The 27,489-nt window shown below is 52.1% G+C and overlaps 1 protein-coding gene across 3 annotated transcripts in view; it reads right to left on the reverse strand.

The window, feature by feature from the left end:
* Positions 1-958: 958 nt before the first annotated feature.
* The window catches only part of Slc9a8 (solute carrier family 9 member A8), a 75,148-nt gene continuing 48,617 nt past the window's right edge, over positions 959-27,489 (reverse strand). For all 3 annotated transcript variants that reach the window (XM_046433192.2, XM_046433191.2, XM_046433193.2), the window contains 8 exons: positions 25,926-26,064; positions 24,446-24,551; positions 17,014-17,130; positions 14,537-14,619; positions 11,119-11,230; positions 8,081-8,301; positions 5,884-6,030; positions 959-4,854 (listed from right to left, as the gene is read on the reverse strand). In XM_046433192.2, coding sequence (XP_046289148.1) covers positions 4,747-4,854; positions 5,884-6,030; positions 8,081-8,301; positions 11,119-11,230; positions 14,537-14,619; positions 17,014-17,130; positions 24,446-24,551; positions 25,926-26,064 — 1,033 coding nt within the window. In that variant the 3' untranslated portion in view covers positions 959-4,746. The remainder of the gene's footprint in view (positions 4,855-5,883; positions 6,031-8,080; positions 8,302-11,118; positions 11,231-14,536; positions 14,620-17,013; positions 17,131-24,445; positions 24,552-25,925; positions 26,065-27,489) is intronic.

Raw genomic sequence — 27,489 nt, forward strand, 5'->3', positions numbered from 1 at the left:
GGCGAGGGACGAATGACCGAGCCAGGCCAGCACGTTTATCATCGAGGTTTCCTTTGGGAAAGTTTCTTCAACACAAGCAGGACAAAGGTCGCGGTTGGGGGCAGCCCATCGTGACCAGACTCTGCTCACAATTCTTCACCCCTGCAGCTAGTGTCTGAACTGGAGTCAGAAGTGACAGTCCCATAACAGGCTGGGACCTCTTCTGAACAGGGCATCACCACAGTTAACTGGGCAGTCTCACCTGGGCCTTTGCACAAGTTCCCAGCTCAGATGTGCTCCTGTCCCCGGCTTGAGGACCGTAATTTGGATCGCTGCTCCCAACACCCTGTCTGTGGCTGGTGGCACCTGGGCAGCCCAGGCCAGGTCGTGTTCTGGGGCGACTTCTCCCCCTTCATGGCTGTGGCGGGACGGGATGCGGTGCAGGCCTGGGAGAGGAGGCCCGCCCCCGTCCCCATGGGCCAGAACAGGGAGCGGGTTCGCCCCCCCCCCCGCCCCCGTTCTAGATTCGTTTTCGTTTTCTTTTTTGCGCCTCTTCTCACAGAAGCTTCAGATGCCCCTGGACGGACGTGCAAGCTCAATTCATGCCCACCCACTGCCACTGCCTCCTCTCCCAGGAGGGGACAGGCAGCTTCTGCGGCTGTGTGGGCTCAGTGGAGACGATCTGCTTAATTGTCAGGCAACAGCCACCACAGGTGCCATCCTAGGTGGCCCTGCCACCAGCTTGGGAGACGGGCTCCTGTACCCGTGAGAAGCCCAGGCGGCCACCTCGGCCTCATATTTCTCCTGGGGGCAGAAGCAGGAACCAGATCCTGGCCCTCGTCACACCAAGTCCCCGTTGCCAGGCACTGCCCTTCACGGGACTGTTCGCTGCTGGCCCAAGAAGCTGTGTGACCAGAGTGAGCCCAGGAGTGCAGGACCTGTATGTGCAAAGCCACGGGAACACGGACACAGAAGCCCGTTCGGATTCGGCAGCATTTTTATTTCTAAATAAATATCCAGTGACATGACTTTTCCGATCCTGAATCCTCAGTCCAGGGAGACAAGCAGGGGCCCAGCAGCACAGCCGCCCCACCCAATGCAGCCACCATCCCCTGCAGCCAGGGCCCCCAATGCCTGGCCCCAGTGGTCCCTGTTTAATTGTTTTTTCCTCCCTGGGGTCCTTAAATAAAAAATAAACAACAATAAAAAACCCAAACTTAATTACACACACCTTAATTTTTAGAGAAAATATGAAAAAAAATACAAGACTCCTATTGGCTGTGAGAATAGATCTGGCCTTGTGGGAACTGCAGCGGAGGGCACTGGAGCCTCTGGTGGAAGCTGGGGCCTCCCAACCATCCCTCCCTTGTCATGTGCAAGTGGCTTCTTTCCTCTGGCCACCAAACACATTTTTTCCTTCCAGTCCCACAGCCCCGAGGGGCTCCCAGCAGCCTCTTGCCTGCAGAGCTGAGAGTCCACACCGTGGGTAAGGGCCCTGGGATGGTGGGGAAATGGGATGGGGCAGGCCATGTTAGAAAGTCCTTCCTTTGTGGCCCATGAATATGCATTTGAGAAACGGCAGGAACCGGCAAGGAGCTAGCTCCTTATTCTCTGGGAGCCTGTACTTAGGCCTGGGCCCTGGAGGTGGGGTCCTGGGAGGACACCCTAATGACTCTGGCTGCAGTGTTGGGAACATCTCAGATTCAGCTTCTGACGCTCCAACCAGCAGGGGAAACACATGGCTGCATTTTGGAGGGAATGGGGAGGGGACCCTATTTTGTATTTTAAAATCCTACCCTACAGCAGAGAGCTGTGAGATCCTCCAGCTGGAATCAGGGGCAACTCTCTACCTGGGCTTTGCCAGTCCCTGGACTGCGAAGCTAGTGAGGTCCTGGTAACAGCTACCCTGCTGAGAGCTCTGCCAGGGTGTGGGTCCATGGAAACAGGGACCAAGACTCAGGAGGCCAGGTCTTGCTGAGGGATAGGGATATCTGGCCAGTGTCAAGGAGGCCCCCACTTGCCCGTCTTGGCATCCACCGCACACAAAGGCATATACGGCAAAAGAGGACGTCTGCACTGACTGCGGCTGCCACGTTCTGGGCCAGGCAGGGCCCTGCTACAGCCCCATTGTGAGAGGGCCGGTGGCTTGGGCTGAGGACTGGAGGGCTTCGGCTCTGCTCCTGGGCTGAGAGGCTGGGCACCAATGGGCTGAGCCGTCCCCAGCCTGGTCCAGCCCACAGCTGACTTGACCTCTGGGGACTCAGGAAAAGCTCCTGAGGACTCCAATCTCAAGTTGCAGGGTGTGGTTGTTCCAAGAGGTCCTACAACCACAGGTGGCACTGAGTGTACGATTTATCCCAGGAAGTGGGGTGTCGGGGGCACAGGCCTGCTGTGGCACATCTTGGTTTACTGGCTACAGGGCCAGCATTCCCAGGGGCACTCATGGCTCTTACCTCACTCTAAAGCAATACCTTCTGAGCCACAGCTGTCCTGTCTCTTGGCTAGATCTGAAGCAGGCGGGAAGGTATAGCAAAACTGGATCCTTTTATATCTTCTACGTTTATTTCCCGCCTGAAGTGATACTCCACCTGAAAAACACACCTGCAGGGCCTTCTGCTTACTACAAATCGAAGCCGGTCACCCTCACCTCTCGGGTTGCCCTTCCAGGCTGCTAAACCCTCACTTACCAGCAGGGGGCAGAGGAGACTCACAGGAGACCCAGGCTAGTGCTGGTAGCGCCCAGGAAAGGTCTCACCCTCCCCACCAGCAAAGCCTGGTGGCCTTTCTACCAAACCCCACAGATGCTCCCCACCATGACATTCTCAGGTCTCAGCAAAAAGTGGGAGGACAAGGCATGATGTGGCTGGGCCACTGGACCTGATGACAATAGTCTGAACTGAGAAGACTCCTTCTGTCTCATTGCTTCATCTATAAATTAAGATTAAAAAAAGAAAATCTTGGCAAGTTACTGAGCTTGCAAAACAACCAAACAACCTTCATCTCTGATATCAGACCCTGGATTTCAGGGGAGAAAAATTAGCTCTGAGCTGGGCTAAGAGATCAATCTGGTCTCAGCTCCCTGCCTATTCTCAAGCAAGGGCGAAGGTCCCCTTCTTCTCTGACCTCTTCTTCCACAGCAAAGAAATGGTGGAAAACAAAATTATGCAAGGCAATGGGATGGCTTGAACTATGGGGTCAAGGTGTGGGACTCTAGGAAGGAAAAGACCACGCTGTAGCTCTATCAAGCACAAACTCACTTCTCATGCATAAAAGCAAGCGCGGCTTCCTGCCTGACGGCGACAAGTTCTGGGCAAGGTGAGCAGTGAGGGCTGGGCCTGGCAAGAATCCTAGGGGGGGGGCTGGGGATGTGGCTCAAGCGGTAGCACGCTCGCCTGGCATGCGTGCGGCCCAGGTTCGATCCTCAGTACCACATACAAACAAAGATGTTGTGTCCACCGAAAACTAAAAAATAAATATTAAAAAATTCAAAAAAAAAAAAAAAAAAAAGAATCCTAGGGGGTCTGCGGTCGGTCCTTCCTGATTCCAGAGTCACCCTGCCTGGGGCACAAGACAGAGAAATACACCTTCTACCACTCCAAGGCATGCTGGCCCATACAGACTGTGGGCCCACAGTGTCCCACTGAGAGCCAAGGACATGCCCGTGATGAACTGAATCACCTGAGGGTTCTGCTCTCGACTCCAGCTGGGACCCAGAGCCATAGGGGAACGCTGTCCACGCCTGTGGATGGGCGTAGTGGAGCAGTTACACGAAAGGTGGGTGGGAACGGGGTGTGGGTCACACGGAAACGACTGGCAGCTTGAGGCGGCAGGGGAGGCAGGGCCCGAGATGGTACCTCTGGGTGGGGAGCTGGCACCCCAGCACGGGAGACGGACAGAAACCAAGATGGTAGGGAACTGAAGAGAATAGAACCCTACACAGCAGTGAAGGTGGCAGCAGGTAATGGCAGGTGGACATACAGCTGGCAAAGGACCTCGGCTGGATGACCGAGAACAACGGAGCAGCAGGACCCAGCGAGGGAGATGGGATGCCGGCCGAGGCAGGAGGCTACCAGACTCCTGGACTTGGTAAAAGTGCATGAACTGAAACAGAATCAAGGCAGCCATGGCTGGCCGCAGACACCATTTTCCAGCTTCTCTCTAGGGGGCGCTCTGACCCCACAAAAGAGCCCAATGCCCCAGCCTGAGACCCAGGGCTGCAGCTTTCAACCAGGCTCTAAGAAGGGCCCAGCCTCAAGGTGGGCACCAGTGTAAACATTCACGATACGCCCCGAGCAGGGCAGCAGCTGCCTGCCCCGGGAAGACAGGCGGTGAGGTGCCAATCAGAGGTAAAGAAAAAGGGTCGCTCAGCTTTTCCTTCTCAGGGGGTTGAGGTTTCTGGCTTTCCAAGCCTGCACGAGGGTTAGACCCTGACCCCCAGGCTCCAGGCTCAGCGCTCCCTGCAGGCCCTGGCTCGAGCTTCCCTGTCCAGGCCGAACCGCTCTCTTAGGGGCTGCACAGGGGCTGCCAAAGCAGGAGGGGGCACTACCCATGACAGAGGCCACTCCACTCTATGGAGGCCCTGCTCAGTGAGGAGTGGGGAGATGAGAGTTTCCAAAGGCCTGGAAAACTGCGGGCTAAGAAGATTCCGCAGCCACGCGTCACTCTCCTTCTGACACCCTGAAGAGGCTGCCAAGTGCAAATACTTCCAGGGCCACGCTCGGTGTCTGTGGGTGGCAAGGCCCGCCTGGGCCCTGTCTGCCAGAAGGGTCAGAACAGCTCCTGCTCGTCGTCCTCAGAGCCCGACGGGCCCTGGCGCACCTCCTCATACCACTTATTGGTGAGGCTCTTCATCTGGATGCGCCCATGATGGAGGTCCTGGGGCGGGAGATGAGATGAACCTGGTCAGTGTGGAGGAGGGGCTTCCCCTGGGCTTGGGGGGCGCAGGACAAGGCACCAGGCAACGGCACAGTGTTAAGCAGCCAGCTTTGGGGGCACCAGGAGGGACCCCTGAGAAACAGGAGGTGAGGAGGCAGATGGTGTGAGGATAAAAATGTGGCACCTCTGCCCCTTTCAGCAACTTAGTGAGACCTTGGCTCAAAATGAAAAATAAAGCTGGGCGTGGTGGCTCATGCCTGTAATCCCAGCAGCTCAGGAGGCTGCGGCAGGAGGATCGTGGGTTCAAACCTCTTGCTTTTAGAAGATTAAAAGGGAGGCACTGAGCAACTCAGTGAGACCCTGTCTCTAAATAAAACACAAAGCAGGGTGGGGATGTGGTTCTGTGATCGGGTGCCCCTGAGTTCAATCCCCAGTGACCCCACCAACTCCCCAAAAGAAAAATGGCCAAAGATGGAGCTCAGCAGTAGAGCACCCCTGGGTTTAATTCCCAGCATCCCCCAAAAAACAAACAAAAAAACCCCCAAGCCCCTGCAGCCTCTAGAGTTATCCTCATGCTGGCTGTGTGGCCTCTTGGGCTGGAGCGGGGGCTACTCCCTGGGCCTCAGTTTCCTCAATGTCAGGGAGACCACGGCTGTCTCCTGCAGGTGGCTGGGATGCAAGGTGGTGCTGCAGCGTGCTGACAGCTGGCACCACGGCCTGAGCAGCAGAAGGTGCTGGGCGGCTGGAAGAGCCCCAGCCCTAGCACAGGGCGTCCACACCGCCTAGCAGTGCACCATGGCTCCCTGAGGCCCTGGCCTGCCTGAAACTTAGCCCAGCTTCAACAGCTGATCAAGGCCTGGAGCCATCAACCAGGAAAACCTAACACGTGAACAGGCTGTTACCAAGTGAAGAGCAAATCCGCAGCCCAGGGAAACAGCAGCTGCACCCACACCCAGCCCGGGAGGCGCCCTCGCGACACTCCCTCCCCCAGCCCTCGGCCAGCCCTCCTGAGGGGAGGCAAGGTCCCACCTCTTGTGTCAGCCTCCGTGTGAAGAAGGGGTTCAGGTACTTGGCGTCCAGCCACATGAAGCCCTTGAGGTCCTGCCGCCGGATGTAGTGGGCCTCGTACTCCTCCTCGGTGAGCTCCGATAGGTGCTCGGACTCGATGGTGTTGCCCTGGGGGACAAGGCAGCCGGATGCGTCAGCGGGCACTAACTGGAAGCCCCACACCACTACCTACAGGCTTCTGCCCCAGGTCACCAGTGTCCCCAACCCGAAGTGCCTCACACCCAGGCAGGGTGAATGTGGGTACAAACAGCCTCCTGGGAGCCCACGGGAGGTACGACAGTCTCTAAGAACATCATGGATGCCAGGGACACCTCCTGGCGAGTCAAGTCAGAGCAGGGGAGAGGGGAGAACAGCTCCAGAGAGGGGTGAAGAAAAGAGTGGCTCCGGAAGGGAGGACCTAGGTCTCAGGCACTGTGCATCTTCCTGCGCTCCCCAAAGCCTCACCAACAGCCACCCTTGGCCAGGAGGCCCAAAGGCCAGCAGCACTGGGAAGCAGGAGTTTCTGCTCTGCCGGAGGAAGTCGGACGAAGCCATGGAAAGTGCCTGCCAGTCCGCCACCTCGCCTCCAGCAGGCTCGGGAGAGGGGCGAAGGAAGTGCCTTCGGACACTGTGGCCCACGTCAGCATCACCTGGAGGGCTTGTTGAACCCCAAAACACTGGGCAGGAACCGCAGTTTCTGTCTCAGTAAGTCTAGGGTGAGGCCCGAGAATGTGCAGGTCTAAGTGCCCAGTGATGCTGCTGGTCTGGGACCCCACTGTGAGGACCACCAATGTAGAAAGTGGCGATTTCGAGGGCTGGGGCTGGGGCTCTGAGGTACAGCGATCGCTTAGCACGTGCGAGGCACTGGATTTGATCCTCAGCACCACATAAAAATTAATAAATAAAAAATAAAGGCATTGCGTCCAATTACCACTAAAAATAAATATAAAAAAAAAAAAAAGAGAAAGTGGTGACTTCGAGCTTAGATTGTGGGAGCTGTGGGACCTCAGCTGGGTGAGTGGGACTCTCCTGTGCCTCAGCATTCCTAGAGGCAAAATGGGGACCAGGAGAGCATCTGCTTCCTGCAGGTACTCAGGATGGCCCGAGACAGGCACATGCCTGCACCCGAGAGAGGCCCCGCAGCAGTCCCCCTGAGGACCCCTCCTGGCCCTCAGCCAGCTGGCTCTCCAGGAGTGGTGGCAGCAGCAGCAACTTGTAAGAAATGACCATTTTGGGGGGCCTCCTCTAGTCCTCTAAGACCCTCGTGGTAACCTTGTGACGAGCCTGCCGTCCATTCTGATACTCAAGCAAATGTCTGACCCCCATGAGAGATTGTGTTCAGAACAAATAAGAAAGCTGGTGGGTGGGGAGAGAGGCCTGGGAGCTGCGAAGAGCCCTGCAGAGCCCTGCCTGGCCATGGAAGCTTCCTTCCAGTAGCACAGCCCTGGCTGAGGCCCAGTGTGGGGACGAGTCCCAGAACCACCCAGGCCTGACCGCCATGTTAGACCAACAGGGAAAGATTTCTGTGACCAGTTACCAGTGGCCTCAAATATGGGAACCAGAATAAGATGCATTTCCTGAAACGTGGTGGGGGCGGGATGCAGGAGCCTGCAGGGAGGTCAGCAGGCCCACCTCTGCACAGGACGGCAGGGAGGCACCAGGGCTGTTGGCCCAGAGGGTGGCTTGCAGGAAGCAGAGGTGGGCAGGGAACAGGATTCTCAGCTGGACTGCAGCGGGCCCTGGACCCCTCCAGCCCTAGTCATGCCCTCCCTGTCCTCCAGCCCCCAACAGGAAGTTTTCAGCAGACAACATGATTTTGAAACCTTCCAGCCCTGGGTCCCAAGAGGTGGCTCTGCTACTAGCAGGGGAGGAATGCCCCCAGGGCCCCAGAGGGAAGTACCAGAGCTTGTCCGTGGCCTCTGTGGCCTCATCAAACCCCGAGTCCGGACAGCCTGTCCACCCCAAAGTGCCTTGCTCCAGAACTCCAGTTCCTCTTCAGCACAGTGACTGCACTGTGCTCCGCGATGCATGCCCGTGCATGTGTATTGCGAGCGCACACCTGTGCATCATGGAGATGCAGGGCACCCTAGAAGCCAGGTTGTTCCCTGCCTTCTGGCAGCAGGCGGCAACCAGCGGGTCCCCAGCACGCCTGCCCCCGCCCCACCCGGCCGGCACTGACCATCTTCTCCGTCTTGCTGAGGTTGACGTCCTTCTTGCTCCTGCGGCGTGCCTTGGCATCCTCGATGTCCATGAGGCGGATGAGGGGCATGGTGCTGCCGCCCAGCAGCAGGATGGTGAAGAGCACGATGACGATGGTGGTGGTGCCGATCAGCTGCCGCTTCTCCATGGGCTCCAGGTCCAGGTGCAGGCTCAGGGCGTAAGGGATGGCCCCCCGCAGGCCTGGGGGCGGCAGGGTGGTCAGGGGAGTGTGGGGAGGCAGCAGCAGCGGCTGCCCGGCAGGTTGCCTGCACCACAGCCCACGCAGGCTGCAGAGGAGTGGGGACGGGGTGGTGCCCCTCCACCCGCTCCACGGCTACAGACATGTGGTGAGGCCACTGACCCGCTAGGCTGCAAGGCACAGGTGCCTGTGCAGGGAGGCCACCAGGCCTGTGACTCATGCTGGCTGCTGTGGGCCAAGCGCTCCCGGGCGCCCCAGGCCTAGGGCTTTGTGCACAGCAGTCTCCAGTGCGCTCCACCACACACTGAGGAGCCAGGCCAGAGCACATTCGTCCCACCCGGGGCCACCATGAACAGCAGCAGCACAGGCTGCAGTCGGGAGGTGCCCCCTGAATCTGAGGAGGCTGCCTGTGCTGAGCCCCTGGCAGTGCTGGCAGGGCTCTGGCTGCCTGGTGGTGGTGACAGGCTCTTGGGGAGTGACAAGGGTGTGGACTGAGCAGGAGACAGCCCTTCACTCAGTCAGAAACTTCTGGCCACTCTGGCACCCCACAGCCAGACACAGGTGGCCCTGCCCCTGCCCTTGGGAGCTTCCAGAGTGCCTGGGAGGAGTGACCATCAACAAGGACGCAGGAGATGCTGAGTGCGGAGAGGGAGGGCGGGGCAGAGACAGCGCAGGGCCCACACAGGTCCAGGATGGGGCCGCGGGTGGTGAGGGACACAGGCAGGGTCCAGAGGCAGAGGATGAAGCCAAGGGATGTGCTTCCCCTACTGCCCAGCCAGCGCTGCGAGCCTAGCGGCCCTAGACCTGTCTCAGTGAGGCCATGCTGGCCCCACGACATCCAGGGAGGCACTCGGCAAGGTCTGCTCAGGGGAGCCCGATGAACCCCGAGCTCCCCAGGGAGTGATGACCTCGAGCACAGCAGGGCTGGGCTATGTCCTGAGGTGGTGCTGGCCGGAGCCTGAGGAGACCCCACAGGGGAGAGGGCAAGGGGCCTGCGGGCTCAGGCAGTGTGGGCAGCAGAGGGAGCCTAAAGCCAGGAGGTGGCTAGGGCGGGGGCTGACTGGGCCCAGCAGGTTGGCTGCAGGTGGCACCGGTGACCAGGTAAGGCCAGTTCCGGGGTGCTGGACAGGAGATGAAGAAGTGGAGACAGTGAGTGAGGGTGGCCTGCCCCAGGTGGCCATGGTGGAGGAGGGGACAGGGATGGGACTGAGCTGAAGCCTGGGAAAGAGAAGAGGCTGAAATGGGAATGGGCGGAGCCAGAGAGGCAAAGTCCTCAAAGAGGATCCAGAAAGACCCGGAAATCATAGAGGAAGGGCTATCAGAGGTCAGCTGGCCTCACCCCCAACACGTGGCTCTGCAGCAGCTGTCCTCCTGCCCTCACTCCCAAATATGGAGCCCCCGTGGCTTTGTGAACTATCTGACACAGTTCTTGGATTTTCTTGGGAGATTTTCACGCCCTGGGATCGACTACTCCAAAGAGTTTTTCGTTTTTCTTTTTTGCATTGCAATTCTTATTACACATATAAAGCACAATTTTTCATATCTTTGTATATAAAGTATGTTCACGAAAAGAGTTTTTCTTCATTGGCAAAAAGGATTAAGAAAAAACTGGGGCTGGGGCCAGGGCACAGTGGCAGAGCGCTCGCCTGGCAGGGGTGGCCAATGGGTTCGATCCTCAGCACCACATAAAAATAAATAAAATAAAGGTATTGTGTCCAACTAAAAAAAAATAAAAATTAAAAAAAAGAAAAAATTGAGCTTCTCTCGTTGTATATGAGTCCATGCGTGTACACACACACACACGTTTTTTGAAAAAAGAGAAATCTGAGACAAATTTCCATTTGTGCGGCCAGAGAGAACATTATAAAGCATGTTGCTGTATCCAACCCACATGGAAATGTTTCAATTATAATATTTAAACACGAAAGCACAGAGAACTCTATGTGTTGTTCAAAAATAAATTTAAAGATGGCTGAGGACCCGGTTCTCTAGGAGCCAAAGATTTATAGAGTCATTTCCATCCTTGAGGAAGTAGAGAAACATGATGGAATGGCAGCTGAGACTCTGAATGAGAGCGTCAGAACTCTGTGACTGAAGGAAGAAACACCCAGCATTAGCACACAGGCCTGGCGTGGATGGTGGCAGAGCCTTGCCTGCATGTGCTGGGCCTGGGCCCCACCCCAGCCCTGGAAGACAGAGAATCACCACGTGGTCCGTGAGAATTTTAACTTCTACCTCTTTTATTTTGAGCCATTATGACTTCAGCCTAGAAAACCAGAATTGGCCTGGTCACCCCTGGGCTCACTGGCCTGTCCAGGAGAGGGGTGGACAAAGGAAGGGCATACCCTGGCTCTGTCTCCTGTGGTCACAGGATCCCAAGCATGCCCTCTGTCCCCCAGATCTCAGGCTACTGTGGCCAGGTCGCATCTGGTAGGGGCCTGGCTTACAGTAGGGGCCGTTAAATGGGAGTTTTTTGGGGGTGGGTACCAGGGAATGAGCTCAGGGGCACTTGACCACTAAGCCATATCACCAGCCCTATTTTCTATTTTTTATCTAGAGACAGGGTCTCACTGAGTTGTTTAGCGCCGCCCCTTTGCTGAGGCTGGCTTTGAACTTGTGATCCTCCTGTCTCAGCCTCCCCAGCTGCTGGGATTACGCGTGAGTGCCACGGCACCTGGCCAAGTGGGAGCTTTTATTAATTTTGGCTTATGAGGCACGTTGGCTTTCAGGATTTCTAGCAGGTGGCTTCAGGTTCTCCCCAGCTGGTGTGCACCTTTATTATAAAAATTTTTCATCCATTTACTCAAGATTTGACTTACCGCTAAACCACATGATGAACATCATCTTCGGGGTGATCTTGTGATCGCGGAAGAAGTTCAGGAGGTAGGAAAGCGGGAAAATGTTGACGGCTCTGCCGAACAGCACGAGCACCTGTTAACAGCAGAGAGCCAAGTCCCAGAGGGACACGTCAGCTTCTTCAGGTCCCAGTTTGCCCAAGTCAACGCAGACCAAAAACACACCTGTCACCACGCACCAGCCCCCCTCAGCCATGAAAGGTGTGAATGGTACAACACCAGGCAGAGGCAGCAGTGGGTGGCTAGAGACACAGGCCTGGATGACCCTTGTGGCTCCGTTTTCTCTGGGATCACAGGTGCACAGCATCATCATGCCCGCCTGGTTCCAAAGTCCGAAGAAAGGACCAATAAGTGTCAATGAGGGTTCTGGTAATGACAGCAGAACAGAAGCCAAAGGCCTTGCAGAAACATCCAGAATGCAACTTCAGGGCAACCTGCCTCCGATGGTGGCCACCATGGGACAGGTCTGCACTAATCCTCCCCATGGGGCAAACTCTGGAGGGATAAACCAGGTGTTTCTACCTCAGCCACAGGGACCACGCTCCTCAGGACAAGGAGGGAAGGACTGAGAAGACCTACCTGGGCATTTTTCTTTGAGCAGAAAGAAAACAAGGGGGCCACACACGGCCTAGCCCGTTGCTATGGCTTTTAGTTCCCACCATCTCCAAAGGCATTTAGTCTTAACGAAAAATAGTTTTATGGGGCTGGGATTGTGGCTCAGCGGTAGAGCGCTCGCCTAGCACGGGCGGGACCCAGGTTCGATCCTCAGCACCACATAAAAATAAAGGCATTGTGTTGTGTCTATCTACACTTAAAAATATATATATATTTAAAAAAAAATAGCTGTATGGGGTGGGCTGGGGATGGAGCTCAGTGGCAGAGCGTTACTTAGCAAGGCCCTGATCCCCAGTACTGCAAAAAGAAAAGGTAAAAACCAAACAAAATATAGCTTTATGTAAAGCTTGAATCTTGCCAACCCCAGCCTCCACATGAATGTATTTTAATCCTATTTAGTTTATTTCTCTTAACAAACATGACCTGAGTGTGCTTTGAGTGGTACGCCTCAGAGGGTCAGGTTAACAACGACTGCTCCCAATTATCCAGCGGTCCAGTGCCAGGGGCTGTGCTAAACATTTCACGTGTCCTATCTGCCTGTATCTGAATCTTGCAGCAGTGTTATGGAGTGGGTGCTACCTCCATTTTACAGACAAGCAAACTGAGGCAAGCCGAGGAACTGAGTGAAGCTGACTGGGCAGGAAGAGGTAGATCCAAGGTGTGAACCTGGTCAGACCCCAAAGCCCACAGTCTAGACCACTGAGCTGGGTGTGAGGGTGGAACTATCACTACCTTAACAAAACAGGGGCTCTGCTAGCCACAGGGCCAGCCTGTGCCTGGTGCTTGGGGGGACTGAGCCACTGCCTGGGGTGTCCTCCCATGTTCCTCCCAGCCCATGGCTAGGACAGTCACCTCCCAAGTTCACCGTAACATCCAATCTCAGCTCCTACACTTTGTTTCAGGTTTAACCAAAGGTGGTCCCTTGACCAAGGACAGTAACGGCCACTGTACTTTCTGTAAAAGGCTTTTGCTGCTGTTCTCTTGTCCTGAAACCTGAGTTTGGAGGACAGACAACTGACAAACAGCAACAAGCTCCGGCCAAGTGAAAGGCAGAGAGAAGAACCCAGATGTCAGGGAGGACATCTTTCCCTAGGGTTCCTTATGTCCTCCACGGCTCTCCTGGGTGCTAAGCAGGAGGTCCTTACCAGTTTGCACTTGGTAGGTAAAAGTGCTTTAATAAAGTCTGCTTCCTAATAGCTGGGTTTTAAGTGGAACTGGCAATAAACAAAAAACAATTATGCCACACTCCAACAGGAAGGAGTGTCTTGTAAATGCTTGAAATTAATGAGAGACCCAAAAAGATTAAATTAGGACTTAAGAGTATAGATCAGCTATTGGGCCTTGGGCTGAAAAAGAATGAGCCCGAACTGAAGAAACAGAGACCAAAGGAGAAACGCAGGCAAGGACCTGGAGGTGTTGGGCCAGATGCCCAAATGCTAGCGGTCTCTGCTGTCACTTGAATCAGATGCTTGAGGGAGCTGGACCTTTCTTTCAAATGCTAAACATTTATTTTCCCTCCCAGTCCCCAAAAGGATTCCATTCTGCTGTAGATGATTACATTTCCCCTTTCCTTATTTATTTGAACCTGGGGTGCTTTACCACTGAGCCATGTGCCCAGCCCTGTTTTACTTTTTATTTTGAGACAGTGTCTTGCCATGTTGCTGAGGCTGGCCTTGAACTTGCATTCCTCTTGCTTGAGCTTCATGAGTCACTAGGATTACAGGAATGTGCAGCACTGGGCCCAGCCTCTCTCTTCTTTCTTAAAGGTATATTTCAATTGTTTTACTGCCACCCTCAGCCCAATTATAACCCTGTTTCCATGTCATAAGCATCACCTGGGTAACTCCCCTGGGTGATTCTGAGGAAGTCACCCAGGGTCTGGTAATCTTTACTTTAACCACTATCTAAGGTCATGCTTATAAATAGGCACATTTGGGGGGAAAAAAAAAAACTGCAGTAAGAAGGCAGTATACATCCATTATAAATTTTCCAGAAAAAGGTCAAAGAAAAAAATCATCCCCATTTTAACAACTGCTGTGAACATTTGTCAGTATTTTCTTTTTTTAAAAAAAAGTACTATGAGAGTTTTTTTTTTTTTTTTTTTTTTTTAAAAGACGTTAATGGATTTTTATTTTATTTATTTATTTATATGTGGTGCTGAGAATCAAACCCAGTGCTTCCCACATGCTCGGCAAGCACTCCACCACTGAGCCCCAGCCCCAGCCCCATCAGTATTTTCTTACATACATGGTTATAACAGGTTGCATAATCAATTTTGAAGTCTGCTTTTATCACCTAACATAAAATTGTATAAATTCGGGCTGGGGATATAGCTCAGTTGGTAGAGTGCTCGCCTTGCATGCATAAGGCCCTGGGTTCAATCCCCAGCACCACAAAAAAAAAAAAGAAAAAAATATATATATATGAGTTTGTTCTTCTTAGGAGAGACCGTAACATTCAAGTGCACTGAAAATTAAAAACTATGAAAAAAAAATAAAAATAAAAAACAAAAACAAAAACAAAAAAAAACAAAAAACTATGCACAAGTCCTTTTCCAGGGTTATTCAGCCACTTAATTTCAATCCCCCCACCCCCACCCCGTCCCCCTTGTTTATGATTTTTAACAAAAGAGACTTTAAAAACATAAGTGTGTCTATGTAGCTGTTGACTCTGAACAGTTAACAGTTACATAAATGAATCCAGAACATGTTATTGATCTACAAATAAGTATTTAAATTAAAAAAAAAAAAACAAGGAAAATACTTACTATGCACCAGATGACAAAGGAAATTTCAAACTTGTGAGGGAAACTAAAAATGGACAGGCCAAGAAATGCAAACACACATGTTTCTGAAACAAACCAAAGAATGGATTATTCAGCCCCAACTATTTTCTTCCAATACAGCACAAAACTATTAAGCAAACATGCAGAAGTCATGAGCCAATAAGGCACTTTCTTTTCATTTTCTGGAAAATACTGCAACCCATATTCTGGTCAAACTGTGCTTGGATTCTTTCTTTTCTGTCACACTAGCTACATGGGCTGTTCTCCAGGATTTCCCAAAGTAATGAGTCAACTGTCAAATACGAACTTCAATAAACACCATCCCACCCAGGGAAGATGATAAACCAAATCTGCCCATGTGCTCAGCACTGTTCTTAGCAAGGGTCCTGATAGCAGCCAAGTGGCAAGAGTTCAGAGCAAATGGCTGCAGGCGCCAGATGACAAGCATGAAAGGGCTTTTGGTTAACTTCCCCGCCAGTGCCACAGTCAAGTGACAGGAATGAACATATTGACTGCTGCTGCAGGTTAGAGAGCAGCCCGAGCCCAGCAGGACTTCAGGAAGAGATCCCCTTCCAGCTCTGGGCTTTGCTCCACAGAGCAAAGGAGCCCCGACTTTCTGTGGGCCAGCAGTCACTTGTGTATCTTAAGAAAAAGCACTTTATAAATTTCTGGGCACCCCGCTTAAACTCTGATGACCTCCAGAACTGCCGATTAACCAGGGAGACACGGACTATATTTTAAAATAGCTGAACATCATAAAGCATTAAAACTGTTTAAAAACATTGCAGTAATGTTTTTTCTTCAAACGTGAATCTTTTCTTTTTTGGTGCATGCTGAGGATTAAATCCAGGACCTCACACATGACAGGCAAGTTGTCTACCACTGAGCTACACCCCAGCCAAATGTATATATATATCTCTCTCTCTCTTTTGTAAATATACTTTTTAGATATATAGACCTTTATTTTATTCATTTATTTATATGTGGTGCTGAGAATCGAACCCAGTACCTCATACATGCTAGGCAAACGCTCTACCACTGAGCTACAGCCTCAGCCCCATATATCTTTTAATTTTTTTTTTTTTTTTTAATTTGAGAAAGGGTTTCACTAAGTTGCTGGGGCTGGTTTCAAACTTGCAATCCTCCTGCCTCAGCCTCCTGAAATGTGTATCTTTTTAAAGTGAGTCCACAAGCTGAACAATATACTCACCCTTATCCTACTTGAAGGTTTTTTCTTATCTATTAAACATTTTTGTGATCTTTCCAAATCTGCACATTCAGAACATTCATATCTACCTTTTCCCTGGCAGTCTAAATTCTAGTCCTGGGTGTATCACGGTTAACCCACCCTCTGCAGATGAATACTTAGTTCCATTTGATATTACAAGCTACAACACCACACCCCTGCACACAGGTTAGATTCCTGAAGACTGAATTGCCTGGTCCAGAGAGTACGTGCCTTTTACATTCAGATAGATAACTGCAAAAGATTCTCCAAGAGAAGCCCCTCCCATAGCTTGATTTCCACTCACCCTGCCAGAACTGAATATCACCAACTTGCCAATTTGCTTAAAAGTTGCCAATCTGATTGATTAGTGCCAAATAGAATTTGATGGATGTTTTGTTCTAGGTTCCTGTAATTGTGAGGATGAGGTCAGAATCTTTAGCCTTGGCTTTTGGAGAGGAATACTGTGGAATAAACACCCACCGGCCCTGGGATACAGAGGCCTGGCTGCCGGCGCCAATTCCTGGCAGAAGGTCACCAGGCCTCACCTGGGCCTCCTTGCCTCCGCATAGCCAGCCCTTCCTCCTGGAACACCACAGGGAACTACTGCTTTAGAATGAGACAAGGCCCCTGAAGTGCCAGGGGATACTGGTGATGACAGCTGGGGCACAGTAATTCAGGGCTAGTGTAAAGGGACAGTGTGACTGGCTCCGTCACTCCAGGGATGAGCCAGGGAGGAGGCAAGTGGGAGCTCAAACTGGAACAGCTCTTCACGGTGCAGCCCAGCTCAGCCAGCATGTGACACCCCCAAATGCACCCTTCAGGATGGCCCGTGGGTAAAGGGCTCCCTGGACGAACCTGGGAATGCTGGGACAGTGTCTCTCTCTTAGAAACCCAAGACGCCCATCTGCTGAAAAGCCCCGGCCCACAGCCTGCTCAGCTCACCCAGGATCTCCCAAACTCTTCTCCTATACAGCTCTGGGCAGCTGATCCTCTTCAGGATCATTTCCAAGGAGAAGTTTTGGACACGTCCCTTCAATACATTGCATGTCCCACTTGTCGGGAGCGAGGCTGGCCCTGGCGGTGCACAGCAGGGCGACAGCACAGGCAAGGAGCCCAGCGTCTGGTGGAGGTTCTGCCTCTGCTGCAGGGAAATCTCCGCCAACTCCCACCACAGGGCAGGAAGCCCATCAGGGCTGGAGGGCCCAGGCGCCAGCCACCAGGGAGGACTCACCGCACAAGAAGGCCACGGTCCGGAGGGTTTGCTGCATGAGGATCTGGGTGACCGGGGAGAGGTTATGGTGCGTGTAGTGTGACATCACGATGCCCGAGAACAGGATGGCCATGATGCCTGGACAGGGACAGAGGGGCACAGACATGAGCGGCAGAACAGCACCTGCCACGGGGCGCCCATGTCAGGCGACACACTCCTGCAAGCCCCAGAGCCCGGGGCACGAGGGCTTTAGGAAAAAGGAAAATAAAATAATCCCGAGGCCTCCCAGGGCTGCGGGGAGCCGAGCCCTGGCTCTTCGGCACTGGCGCTGGCTGAGCTCCTTCCCTTCCCGCAGCCTGTCTGCTTGACAGTACCCACCCGTGAACTGTTAGGGGGCAAGGGAACACGGGCCACGCAAAGTGCCCACTGTCCCGGCCCCACCACGTGTGCACCGTCACGGCCATCCAGGGCTGTGGGGCAGGTGAAGCTCGGGCGGCAGACAGCCTGAGGACAAGGAGAAGGGGCAGCTTCGGGGGCTTTTTAACTACTTCCCCTTAATTTTGAATTCCCCACAGCCATCATGTAAGGAGGAAAATGTGTATTTAAGCAGGTGACGCGTCTCTTCTTCAAAGCTCTCCACGGCCCAAGGCCTGTGCTGCTCAGGCTCCGAGTGCCCCGTCTGTCCCCTGCCCTGCACCCCTCCTAGGCACTTGGCTCTGACTCTTCTCAGCTCACCCCTGCCCAGGTAGCAGGAAAGGGGTCTCCATGTCAAGTAAGGATGCTGGCATTTAAAAAAGCCATCAAACAAGATGCCAAAACACACGAACTGCACGTCATATTTTATAACAAAAGTTTTAACTCAACTTGTGCCCTTCTGGAGAAGCAGAAGTCAGTTAAACTACCTTTCCATTTACACAGGGGTGAAGACGACAGGATTGTGTCGCAGACGTTGCAGCTGCTGAGCTGAGTGTACACACAACACCCTAAAGAAACCTGGCAAGTCCTGCTCTCTGAATGGCCCAGGTGCCTGCTGGCTGCGTGAGAGGGGCTGGGACGCTTTGTCCCCTCATTCTCTAAGGAAACAGCAAATTCCTTTGCTCTTTCACTTCCCTCCAGGAAGAGCCCAGAAACACTTCCCACGAGGCCTGAGAGCTGGGGAGGAAGCCCAGGGGCAGATCTCCTCTCCTGCCCTGTCGGGGCAGGAGCTCTCTGGAGCTCAGCGTCCCTCTGAATCATGGCTCTACTGGACCAAGAGTGAGCACAACAGAAACTTCAGTTCTTCTCAAGTTCACTTTTCCTCTCCCTAAGTTCCTGTTCCATACTGGGAGGGACAGCTGAGCCCTCTGATCTTGCAGAAAATGCAGGCACTGAGGCCATCAAAGGATGGGCTGGGGGTGTGGCTCAGTGGTGGAGCTCAGGCTCCGCAGGTGCAAGGCCCTGGGTCCAACCCCAGCACAAGAGCAAATCAACCAGACAAAGGCAACACCATGCGGAAAGGGCAGGGAGGGAGCACTGGGTGGCCTGGACCCCACCTCAGCTGGAAGACTGGGCGCCGGGTGTGGCGCTGGCAGCCGCTAGGCCACTCAGTCCCATGCTCACAGATCCTGGCTCCCAGCTGTGAAAGGGCTCTTTCCACCAGCTGACTTCAAGAGGGACCATCAATCCTCTGGCAAGGTCAGGCCTTTGTGCTTCTAACTTTGATGTAAAAGTCAACCCAGAGGAGCCCGAGCCACGCTGAAGTCACCACACAAGTTACCTCACACCCGATCGTCATTCCACCCACAGAGAGAAGCTGTCATGGCCATAGGAGTGGACATCAAATACCTATTCTAGAAAGCCAGGGCTGCGGGCAGTCGGATCTGACACAGAGTGTGGAAGTTCTCTCGGGACTGACCACTAGGAGAGCCCATATGGGAGCCTGTGAGACTCTTACCCCCAGGACCATCCTGCCCCAGAGTTCTTCAGGGGGACAGGCTCAGCAAAGAAGGGTTTAGCTGGCCTGTTTACTCAACACTCCTTGGGGGCCACACTGAAAATACAAAGAATAAGCTGGCCTCTAATCCCACCAACTCAGAAGGCTGAGGTAAGAGGTTCGCAAGTTTGAGGCCAGCTTCAGCAATTTACCGAGGCCTACGCAATTTAGTGAGACTATCTCAAAATAAATAGTAAAAAGAACCGAGGATGTGGCTCAGTGGTAAGCACCCCTGGGTTCAATCCCCAGTAACAACACAAAGAATCAAGAGTCAGCAACGGGGCTGGGGCTGGGGCTCAGTGGTAGAGCGCTCGCCTAGCATGCATGAGGCACTGGGGATCCTCAGCATCACATAAAAATAAAGATACTGTGTCCCCCTAAAACAAACAAACAAACAAAAAAATCAGCAGGATGGAGGTGGACAGTGGGAGGGTGGTCATAGAAGACACTCGTTTTTCTGGTACTGAGGATTGAACCCAGGGTCACTTAAAAACCGAACCACCACATCCCCAGCCCCCCTCCTTTAATGTTTTGAGACAGGATCTCACTGATTACGTTGGGCCTTGCTAAGTTGCTGAGGTTGGTTTCAAACCTGCAATCCTTCTGCCTCAGCCTCCTGAGTTTCTGAGATTACAGGCCTGCACCATCACGCCCAGCAGACACGGCCTCTTTACCAAGGGCTTGCAGCCTGGAGGGTTGGCGGCCAATCTTCCTGCTTGTGTTTTTAGATGCCGGGAATCTGCTGCTCATGGGTATTTCCCAACTTTTAAAGACAGCAACTGATTCAAATCTTTAAAAATTCCCTGTATGAATAAACAAACCCAGTCTGGGAAGTGAGTCCGGACGATGCTGTGCCTGTGTGCTTGACCTACTGATGTTGGAAACGGGCCACCCACGGGGAAGAGTGCCCCACCCAGGGCAGTGCCAGGTGGGGCATATGTCAAGTTCTGGGCTACAGGAAAGAGCCTGGGCAAGCAGTGGGCTCCAGAGCCCAAGGGACAGCTCAGGTGTCTCCCCATGATCCCTCCCTATGCAAAGGGGTCCCACCACCACCCAGACCACCCCATCCACTGCAGCTGCCACCTGTACAGGCTGGAAAAACACCACAGGGGAACAGGGTGACCTAAGCTCACTCTTAAGTGAGCTAAATGCCATGGCTATTTAAAAAAATACTATAAGGAAGAAATGCTGACACATTTACCTCTTTATTTAAACCTTTATTTAATTTATTTATTTTTATGTGGTGCCGAGGCTCCAACCCAGCGCCTTACACGTGCCAGGCGAGTGCTCTACCGCTGAGCCCCAGGCCCACATTTACCTCTTTAAGAAGGCAAAATCAGCTAGGTGCTGTGGCTCACGAGGCTGAGGCAGGAGAATCACAGGTTCAAGGCCAACCTCAGCAACTTAGCGAGGTCCTAAGCAACTTAGTGAGACCCTGTCTCAAAATGAAAAATAAAAAGGGCTGGAGATGTGGCTCAGTGGTGTCCTTGAGTACAATTCCCAGTACAAAAGAAGAAGAAGAAGAAGAAGGGCAAAATCATTTTAGAAAGTAGGTAGCCGGCAGGCCGCGCATAGTAGCACACGCCTGCAATCCCAGGGACTGGGGAGGATGAAGCAGGAGGATGGCAAGTTCAAAGGCAGCCTCAGCTAGTGCTCGAGTTAAATCTCTAGTACCAAAACCAAACTCAGCAGAGACACAATGCTTCTTGGAGTTCCTTTCACGGCAGTGCAAACGGACCAACACTTAGTAAGTGGCTGCACGGTATTCCATAGTGAGAATCTTCACTCTCACAGAGTGATCTGGAGGCTCCATCCAACCTCTCTCTGAAGACCCGGATTACCACAGCCCAAAGGCAAAGTGCAGGAGAGGAGTGCCCTTCCCAGGGCTGACCGTATGTTCCTGGCCTGCGCGGCTGTCCAGCGGCACCTGCAGCAACTCCAGAGGAGTCACTTCCCTCTGATCAGAAAACAGTGCCTCTTGGACAGAAGATACGAAAAACACTCCCTAAATGGATGCATAAAATGTATCTTCCCAACAGGGACTCAGTGCTAATGGCAGGGGGATAATTTTGAGAACCAGAGGTAAAAACAGGTAGGCGGGCCGTGACTCACAGGTAATGTTCAGTAAGCACCAAAGTTCAGAAAAGACAAAGTTGGCAGATGCCGGGAGCAGTTATCCAGGTGAACTGACTCAGGACTGACAACGAAGCCCTGAGGTCACAAGAGGCCCCCAGGGAAAGCAGCCCTTCCCCCTGCTTCCTCCTCCAGGCAATGGACTGCAGAGGGAAAAGGCAGGTCACCCACACCATTAAAAACCTCACCGCGGGTTCTCCCTGTGCCAGGTACTTAACAGCCAGGATGGAGCCAGGTGTGGTGGCTGAACTTAAGAAGAGCTCCCAGCTGAGACTCCAGGAGGGCAACACCACAGAGAGCCCGGCAGGTTCTGGGAGGAGCTGGGGTAGCTGCACGGAAAAAGCTCTGCGATTCTCCATAAGATCCCTTGAAGCCTTTGCCAGGATGAGATTCCGAGAGGCTGAGGATAGGACCACTGAGAGGTTGGCCCAGCAATCCCTGAGGCCTGAGAGCCGCCTGCCTCCCCCCAGCTGGAGCAGTGATGTCGCAGCACATGGGACAAGAGGCCAAGGACTGAGCAGGGCATTGCTTTAGTTAGCACTGCTTCTCTGGAACTGTCCTAACAAAGTTTAAGTCGACCTCAGGCCAGGGGTGATGGCGCATGTGATTCCAGAGACTCAGGAGGCTGAAGCAGAAGGATTCCAAGTTCAAAGCCAGCCCCGGCAACCCTGCCTCAAAATCAAAAGGACTGGGGGTGTAGCCCAGTGTGGGTTCAATCCCCAGCACCACACACACAAAAAAAAGTCCAGAACCATATTAAAAAAGACAGTAAAATCTTAAACTTGAGTTCATAATGACCAGCCTCCAATAGAAAATTAATAGCAAGCAAAGAATAGGAAACATGACCTAAAACACAAACAAATTGATAGGACAGACCAAGAATTGACAAAGATTGAAGGAATAGGTAAAGAAGCACTTTAAAATACCTATTATAAATATGCTCAAGAATACAAAGAAAAAAATGAGCATGATAAAGAGAAAAATGAAAGATATAAAAACGGGGTGGGGTCATGGCTCAGTGGCAGAGCGCTTGCCTGGCATGTGTGAGGCACTGGGTTAAAATTCTTAGAAGAAAGGAAAGAAAGAAAGGTATTGTGTCCATCTACCAAAAAACAAAAAACAAAAAACAAAAAAACCCAAAAAACAGAGAACTTCTGTAGATGAAACAACACAATAGCTAAAATGAGAAATACACTAATAGGATTAACAGATACCCAAATGGCAGAAGAAAAGATCAGTGAACTTGAAGACACACTGGTAGAAACTAACTAAAATAAATCACATATGTATATGTGTGTGTATATATAAATAGTATCTCTATATTTAAATATGTGTATGACTAAAAAAAAAGAAAGAGCACACTGTGGGCCAGTAGCACACATGCAGTCATAACTGGAGTCCCAACAGGGGGGCAGAGAGAAGAAAAGAAAACCTGAAGAAATAGGTAAAGAAATCACCAGTTCAATGAAGGCTATACACACCTAAACTATCAACCCAAAAATCTCCAGGGGGCTTCCCAGAGGAATCCCCAGAGAACCACACCCAGGCACATCCAAACCCAATGGCCATGCCTCTTCTGGGAGGGATAAGCTTTTTAAAAATTAAAATAAGAGTCATCAAGGAACTGGACTCTGTCACATCCTGGTGGGAATGTGACATGATACAGCACTTTGAAAAACACTTGGCAGGTTTCTAACAAAGCAAAATATATATTTACCATATGACCCACAACCTTCCTCCTGATATTTAACCCAAGATAAATAGAAACATGCACACACGTTCATAGTCCCAAAGGTAGAAAGACCCAAATGTCCTTCAAATGGTGAATGGCCAGCAGACTGTGGTGCCAAGAAGCGTTTAAGTTACTGATGTGCGAGAACACACACGCTTCTCAGGAACAGCACAAGTGAAGGAAATGAGTCCTGAGACCAAAGACACGCGAGCTCCTTCACCACCATGTGGAGAAGGCGAAGCTCCAGTGACCAGAAGGTCAGGGCGTGCCAGGCTTGGACAGCCTGAGGGCATAAGGGAACCCTGTGGGGAGATGGAACGTTCCACATGTTGACTGTGGTGGCAATGTGACTGCATATGGTTGTCAACGTCCACAGAATGTATACTTGGAATAGGTACGTTTACTACAGGTAAGTCAAACCTGGACCAAGATTTAAAATAAAACAAGAAAGAACAGAAAAGAAAAGCCTCCCTGTGGCAGAGAGCTAGCCAGCCCCACAGCGGGGGCTCCTTCCAGAACAAGGCCTCTGAAGGGCCTGCAGGGTGGGGTCAAGGCAGACCCTCCCTCTCCGCTGTTCAGCTGCCCCTCACACAGGGGAAGCGGGAGCCAGGCTCCAGGTGCCAGCACAGCCTCCATCTCTAGGCCAGCGCCCTAAAAACTTGCAGTGGACACAGGCTCACCTCCCGCTGGGAGGAAGGCCTGTCCTGCATGCCTGACGCGGAGGGGGAGGGCTCCAGCAGCACTACCTGTGAGGGGCCACCCCTCCTGCAGCTGGGAGCAGGGTTTCTAGAATCCCATCCCAGAGCCATCTCCGCTGCTGGAAACCACACACCCTCCTCCCCTGGGTGCAGGGAAAGGGCATTTGAAGCTCAGGGCCACCACTTACTGCCTGTGCATCTCTGAGCTGATGACTTAACTTCCTACAGCCTAAATTTTCCATGGGGCTTGTGGAAAATTTAAAAAGTGAACCCAAGCTGGGGCATGGTGGAGCACACCTGTAGTCCTAGCTACCTGGGAAGCTGAGGCAGGATGCTGCCTTCAAAGCCAGTCTGGGGAACACAGTGAGACCTCATCTCAAAAGACAAAACAAAATGGAACCCTGAATACAGGTTCACTGTGTCCAACACACCCCACCGTGATAGCATCACGTCACACTTTCTTGTGCCTCTGAACAGCCCTTGGTATGTGGTTTCACGATGACCTGTTTCGGAGGGACCAGGTTAGAGAAGCATCGGTTCTTGAATCAAGTCAACTACTATGCATCACTACTCTGCCAATTTCAGCTCTGACCTCAGGCAACATATTTCATTTCTCTCAACTTTGGGTTTCTCATCAGTATAACAGGGATCCTCACAGTACCTCCCTCCCACAGCCACCTACCTACAAGGGAGCCTCCTAAGACTGACGGTTAAATGAAAGAAGGTGGGTAAAGACCCCAAATGGCTGCGCCCTGGAGATGGTCAGGCCTGAATCTCTAGGCACCATGAACCCTCTTTAAGCCTTAATCTCTTCTGAGTTGACTCTGCCTCCCACGATGGAGAATGACCCAAGTGAAAAACTTTTCGACAGAAGGACAATAAGCCATTGCCACAGTATTTCTAGGGTCTGTCACTTACCTGAGAGTGAGATTCCTTCTGCAAGCCCATAAGGCAGATAGGCAAAAATGATCATCATGCCAAACTCCAAGGAAGGCGTTTTCCTCAAGTCAATATGCTTTAGCACGTAAATGGCAATCGTCAAGGAAAACGAACCAGGGGCTCTTGATAGAGAAGTCACAGAACTGCAGCTTTCCAAATGTATGAAGTAGACAAAGGAAATGAAAGACTTGAGCATCCCAAGGTTCCAACGGCAAACTAATCATCATGGATGCTTCCTACTCCACGGGGCTTGTGGAAAATTTATTGTTATAAAAAAGGGAAACTAATAAAACACTAAAAAGTACAAATTCCTATGATAAATAGGGGAAAATTCAAATCAACTACTTAAAAAATGCTGACTTAGAGGACTGGAGATGTGGGGTAACAGGACAGTCTGGGCTGCAGACACACAGAGGGACAGGCCACAATGCTAGGCCACCTTCCCACCTCCTAGGAGGACTCAGATGGGACCGTCAATGGGTACCTGTTTCCAGGGACTCAAGGCCCAGTTGAAGGACTGTGTCCCCGTCCCTGCACACTTCTATACCACAGCCTTGTATAAGGAGGGAGTCGGTGCCCGCTCACATGCTGCTCACGGGCCTAGACGGAGCTCAGGGACCCATCACTCTACTCTGCCTCACTACGCACATGCTCTGCAGAGAGGAAGCTCAGCGTGCAGGAAACGCTGAACAGGAAGGCTCGCTCTCCTGCCCATTCTGTTTATTGGTTCAATATGAAAAGCTGTCAGCCGCCTCGAGAGAGCTTTAGGCTTCTGGACAGAGGAGCCGATGGGAAAATTCAACAGAGTGGCAGGAAAACACTCCAGGCAAGAGTCTTCCGGCCATCTGTGAAACAAACTGCTTATGGAAGAGAGCCAGGTGGCCACGTCCCGGCTGGCGGCTCGGCGCGTGCAGAATGGTCTGGTGCCGGCTCATATTTTAAACATGATGGATTTTCAACGGCAGTTGAGGCGCCTTTGCCTTGACAGGCCTCTTTTCTGCTCTGGCTGGAAAAGCTCACGGTTGTTTAGAAACAAAATCAGTGCAAATAACTTAGACGGAGCTCACTTCCAAAGGCCCTTTCCAATCACGTTCAGCTGGGAAAAGATTCTGTCAATTCCACATTTTTGAAGAAATCCCATTTCCAATATTCTGTATGTGCGAACTGAGACAGCCGACAAGGAAAGTCATCGGAATGCAGTCATTATCCTGACAGCTGAGAACGTCCCCAGTCACACCTGATGACTCCACAGTGCACAGTGTTGTTAAGCTTGGAAAGTGATATCCTAAATTTCATGTTAAATTTTAATTCCTTGAGTCTAGAGTATTTCTCAAACCAAAACTAAACATGGCTTCCTTTAAACAAAATCTTGATTAAACTGGCCCTGAAGGAGCAGGAAGAGCCAGCTCCCGATGGGTGCCACTAGAGGACCCCACCCTGGATCACACGAAAAGGATATTAATGCAGAAATCAAGCCAGTGAGGGTGCCGAGTGCCGCAGAGCCAAAGAACATTTTGAGGAAGTAGCCAAGGGCTTGTAAAAATGTTTGCCACCCACTGACATCTGACGTATTCTTTCTTGTTAAACCTTCAGCTGTGCTAGGAAATAAAGGATAATATAACGAAGTCAAAATGTTATATCAGGCGCAGTGGCACATGCCTGCAATCCCTACGATTCAGGAGGCTGAGGCAAGAGGATGATAAATTTGAGGCCAGCCCTGACAACTTAGCAAGACCCTGTCTCAAAAATAAAATCAAAAGGGCTAAAAGGCTGAGGATGTAGCCCAGAGACATAGCGCCCTGGGTTCAATCCTCAGTACCTCAAAGAATAAAAATCAATAAAAAGTTAAAATATTATAGACAATGTTCTTAGAAATTCAGAACTTAAAACTTATTTCTTGCTTATTTCCTTATTCCTTCATTATTACACTGTTCAGCCAGTCAGATGTGTATCTCCGTTCCCCCACTGTGCCTGGGATGCTGCATTAGTTTCTGGGGACTGGGTGATAAGAGCAGCGTCCAGCCCCCCAGGAGCTCTCCCTAGTCTGAAGGAGAAACCCAAGATGGAAATGAATGGGGGGGGGGCAGGGAGGGCTGCAGAAACACTGCATGGAACTCCCACTAAGGGGGGAGTCAAGGAAGCTTCTAGAACAAACATGGGCTGGATTTAGATACAGGATAAAGAAGAGATCAGGAAGGACCCTTCGGGGGTGGGGAGGCAGGGAGCCCAAGCGGTGGACGCACTCAAGTGCTTGGATCAGTGCGGCTACAACACAGGAGCAGGATGTGGGGACAGGTGGGGGGCAGTGGCAGGAGACAGGAGAGCAGCAGGCGGTAGTGTTTCACCCTGATGATGGGACAGGTTTTCATACCAGACACCTGGAGTGACCCTGAAACTGAGACCATGGCAAAAAGCCAGGCTGGAATGGAGCCGCCCAGAGAAGAAATGTCAGAGGTGCAGGGCAGGGGAGGATTGAGGAGACATTAAGGAAGAAGAATTGAGAGAACTCTCCTTTCGCTCTAACAAAGACTAAATAAAATGTCAGAAGCCATAAAATTCAATTGTGGGTTTTGTCCTCAAAGGGAGGACACCATTCCCACGCAGCCATTCTATTCATTACACATCCTCCTCCACCCAGTCCCAGGACTCTCAGGACTCCACACACCTCTCTCCTCCCCGCCTCCTCCCTCCCAGAGTCACTCCTCCCCAGTTTCTATAGACATCCTCCTCTTCCTGCAGGCCAGCTGGGGCTGAGTTCCGCAGCCTGAGCAATGCACGCAAGCAGGCCAGCAGCCAGCTCCAAACTCCTCGGTGGTGTCCTGACACTTCCAGGAGGAAGCCCCGTCTTCCAGGTATGACCTAGCTCCCTCACCTACCTGAACTCATCTCCCATTCAGGTGGGCCACACTGTCACTGGTACCTCCCTGGAGGTCACCTTTCATCTTCCCTGGCCCCAAGTGAAATCCTCCAATGGACCCTAAGCACCCAGTGTCAGTGCCACTCCCCCAGGACACCTACACTGA

This window comes from Marmota monax, unplaced genomic scaffold (genome assembly GCF_021218885.2).
Source record: "Marmota monax isolate L192 unplaced genomic scaffold, Marmota_monax_Labrador192_F-V1.1 WCK01_AAM20220418_F8-fsc00014, whole genome shotgun sequence".
Classification (NCBI taxonomy): Eukaryota; Metazoa; Chordata; class Mammalia; order Rodentia; family Sciuridae; genus Marmota; species Marmota monax.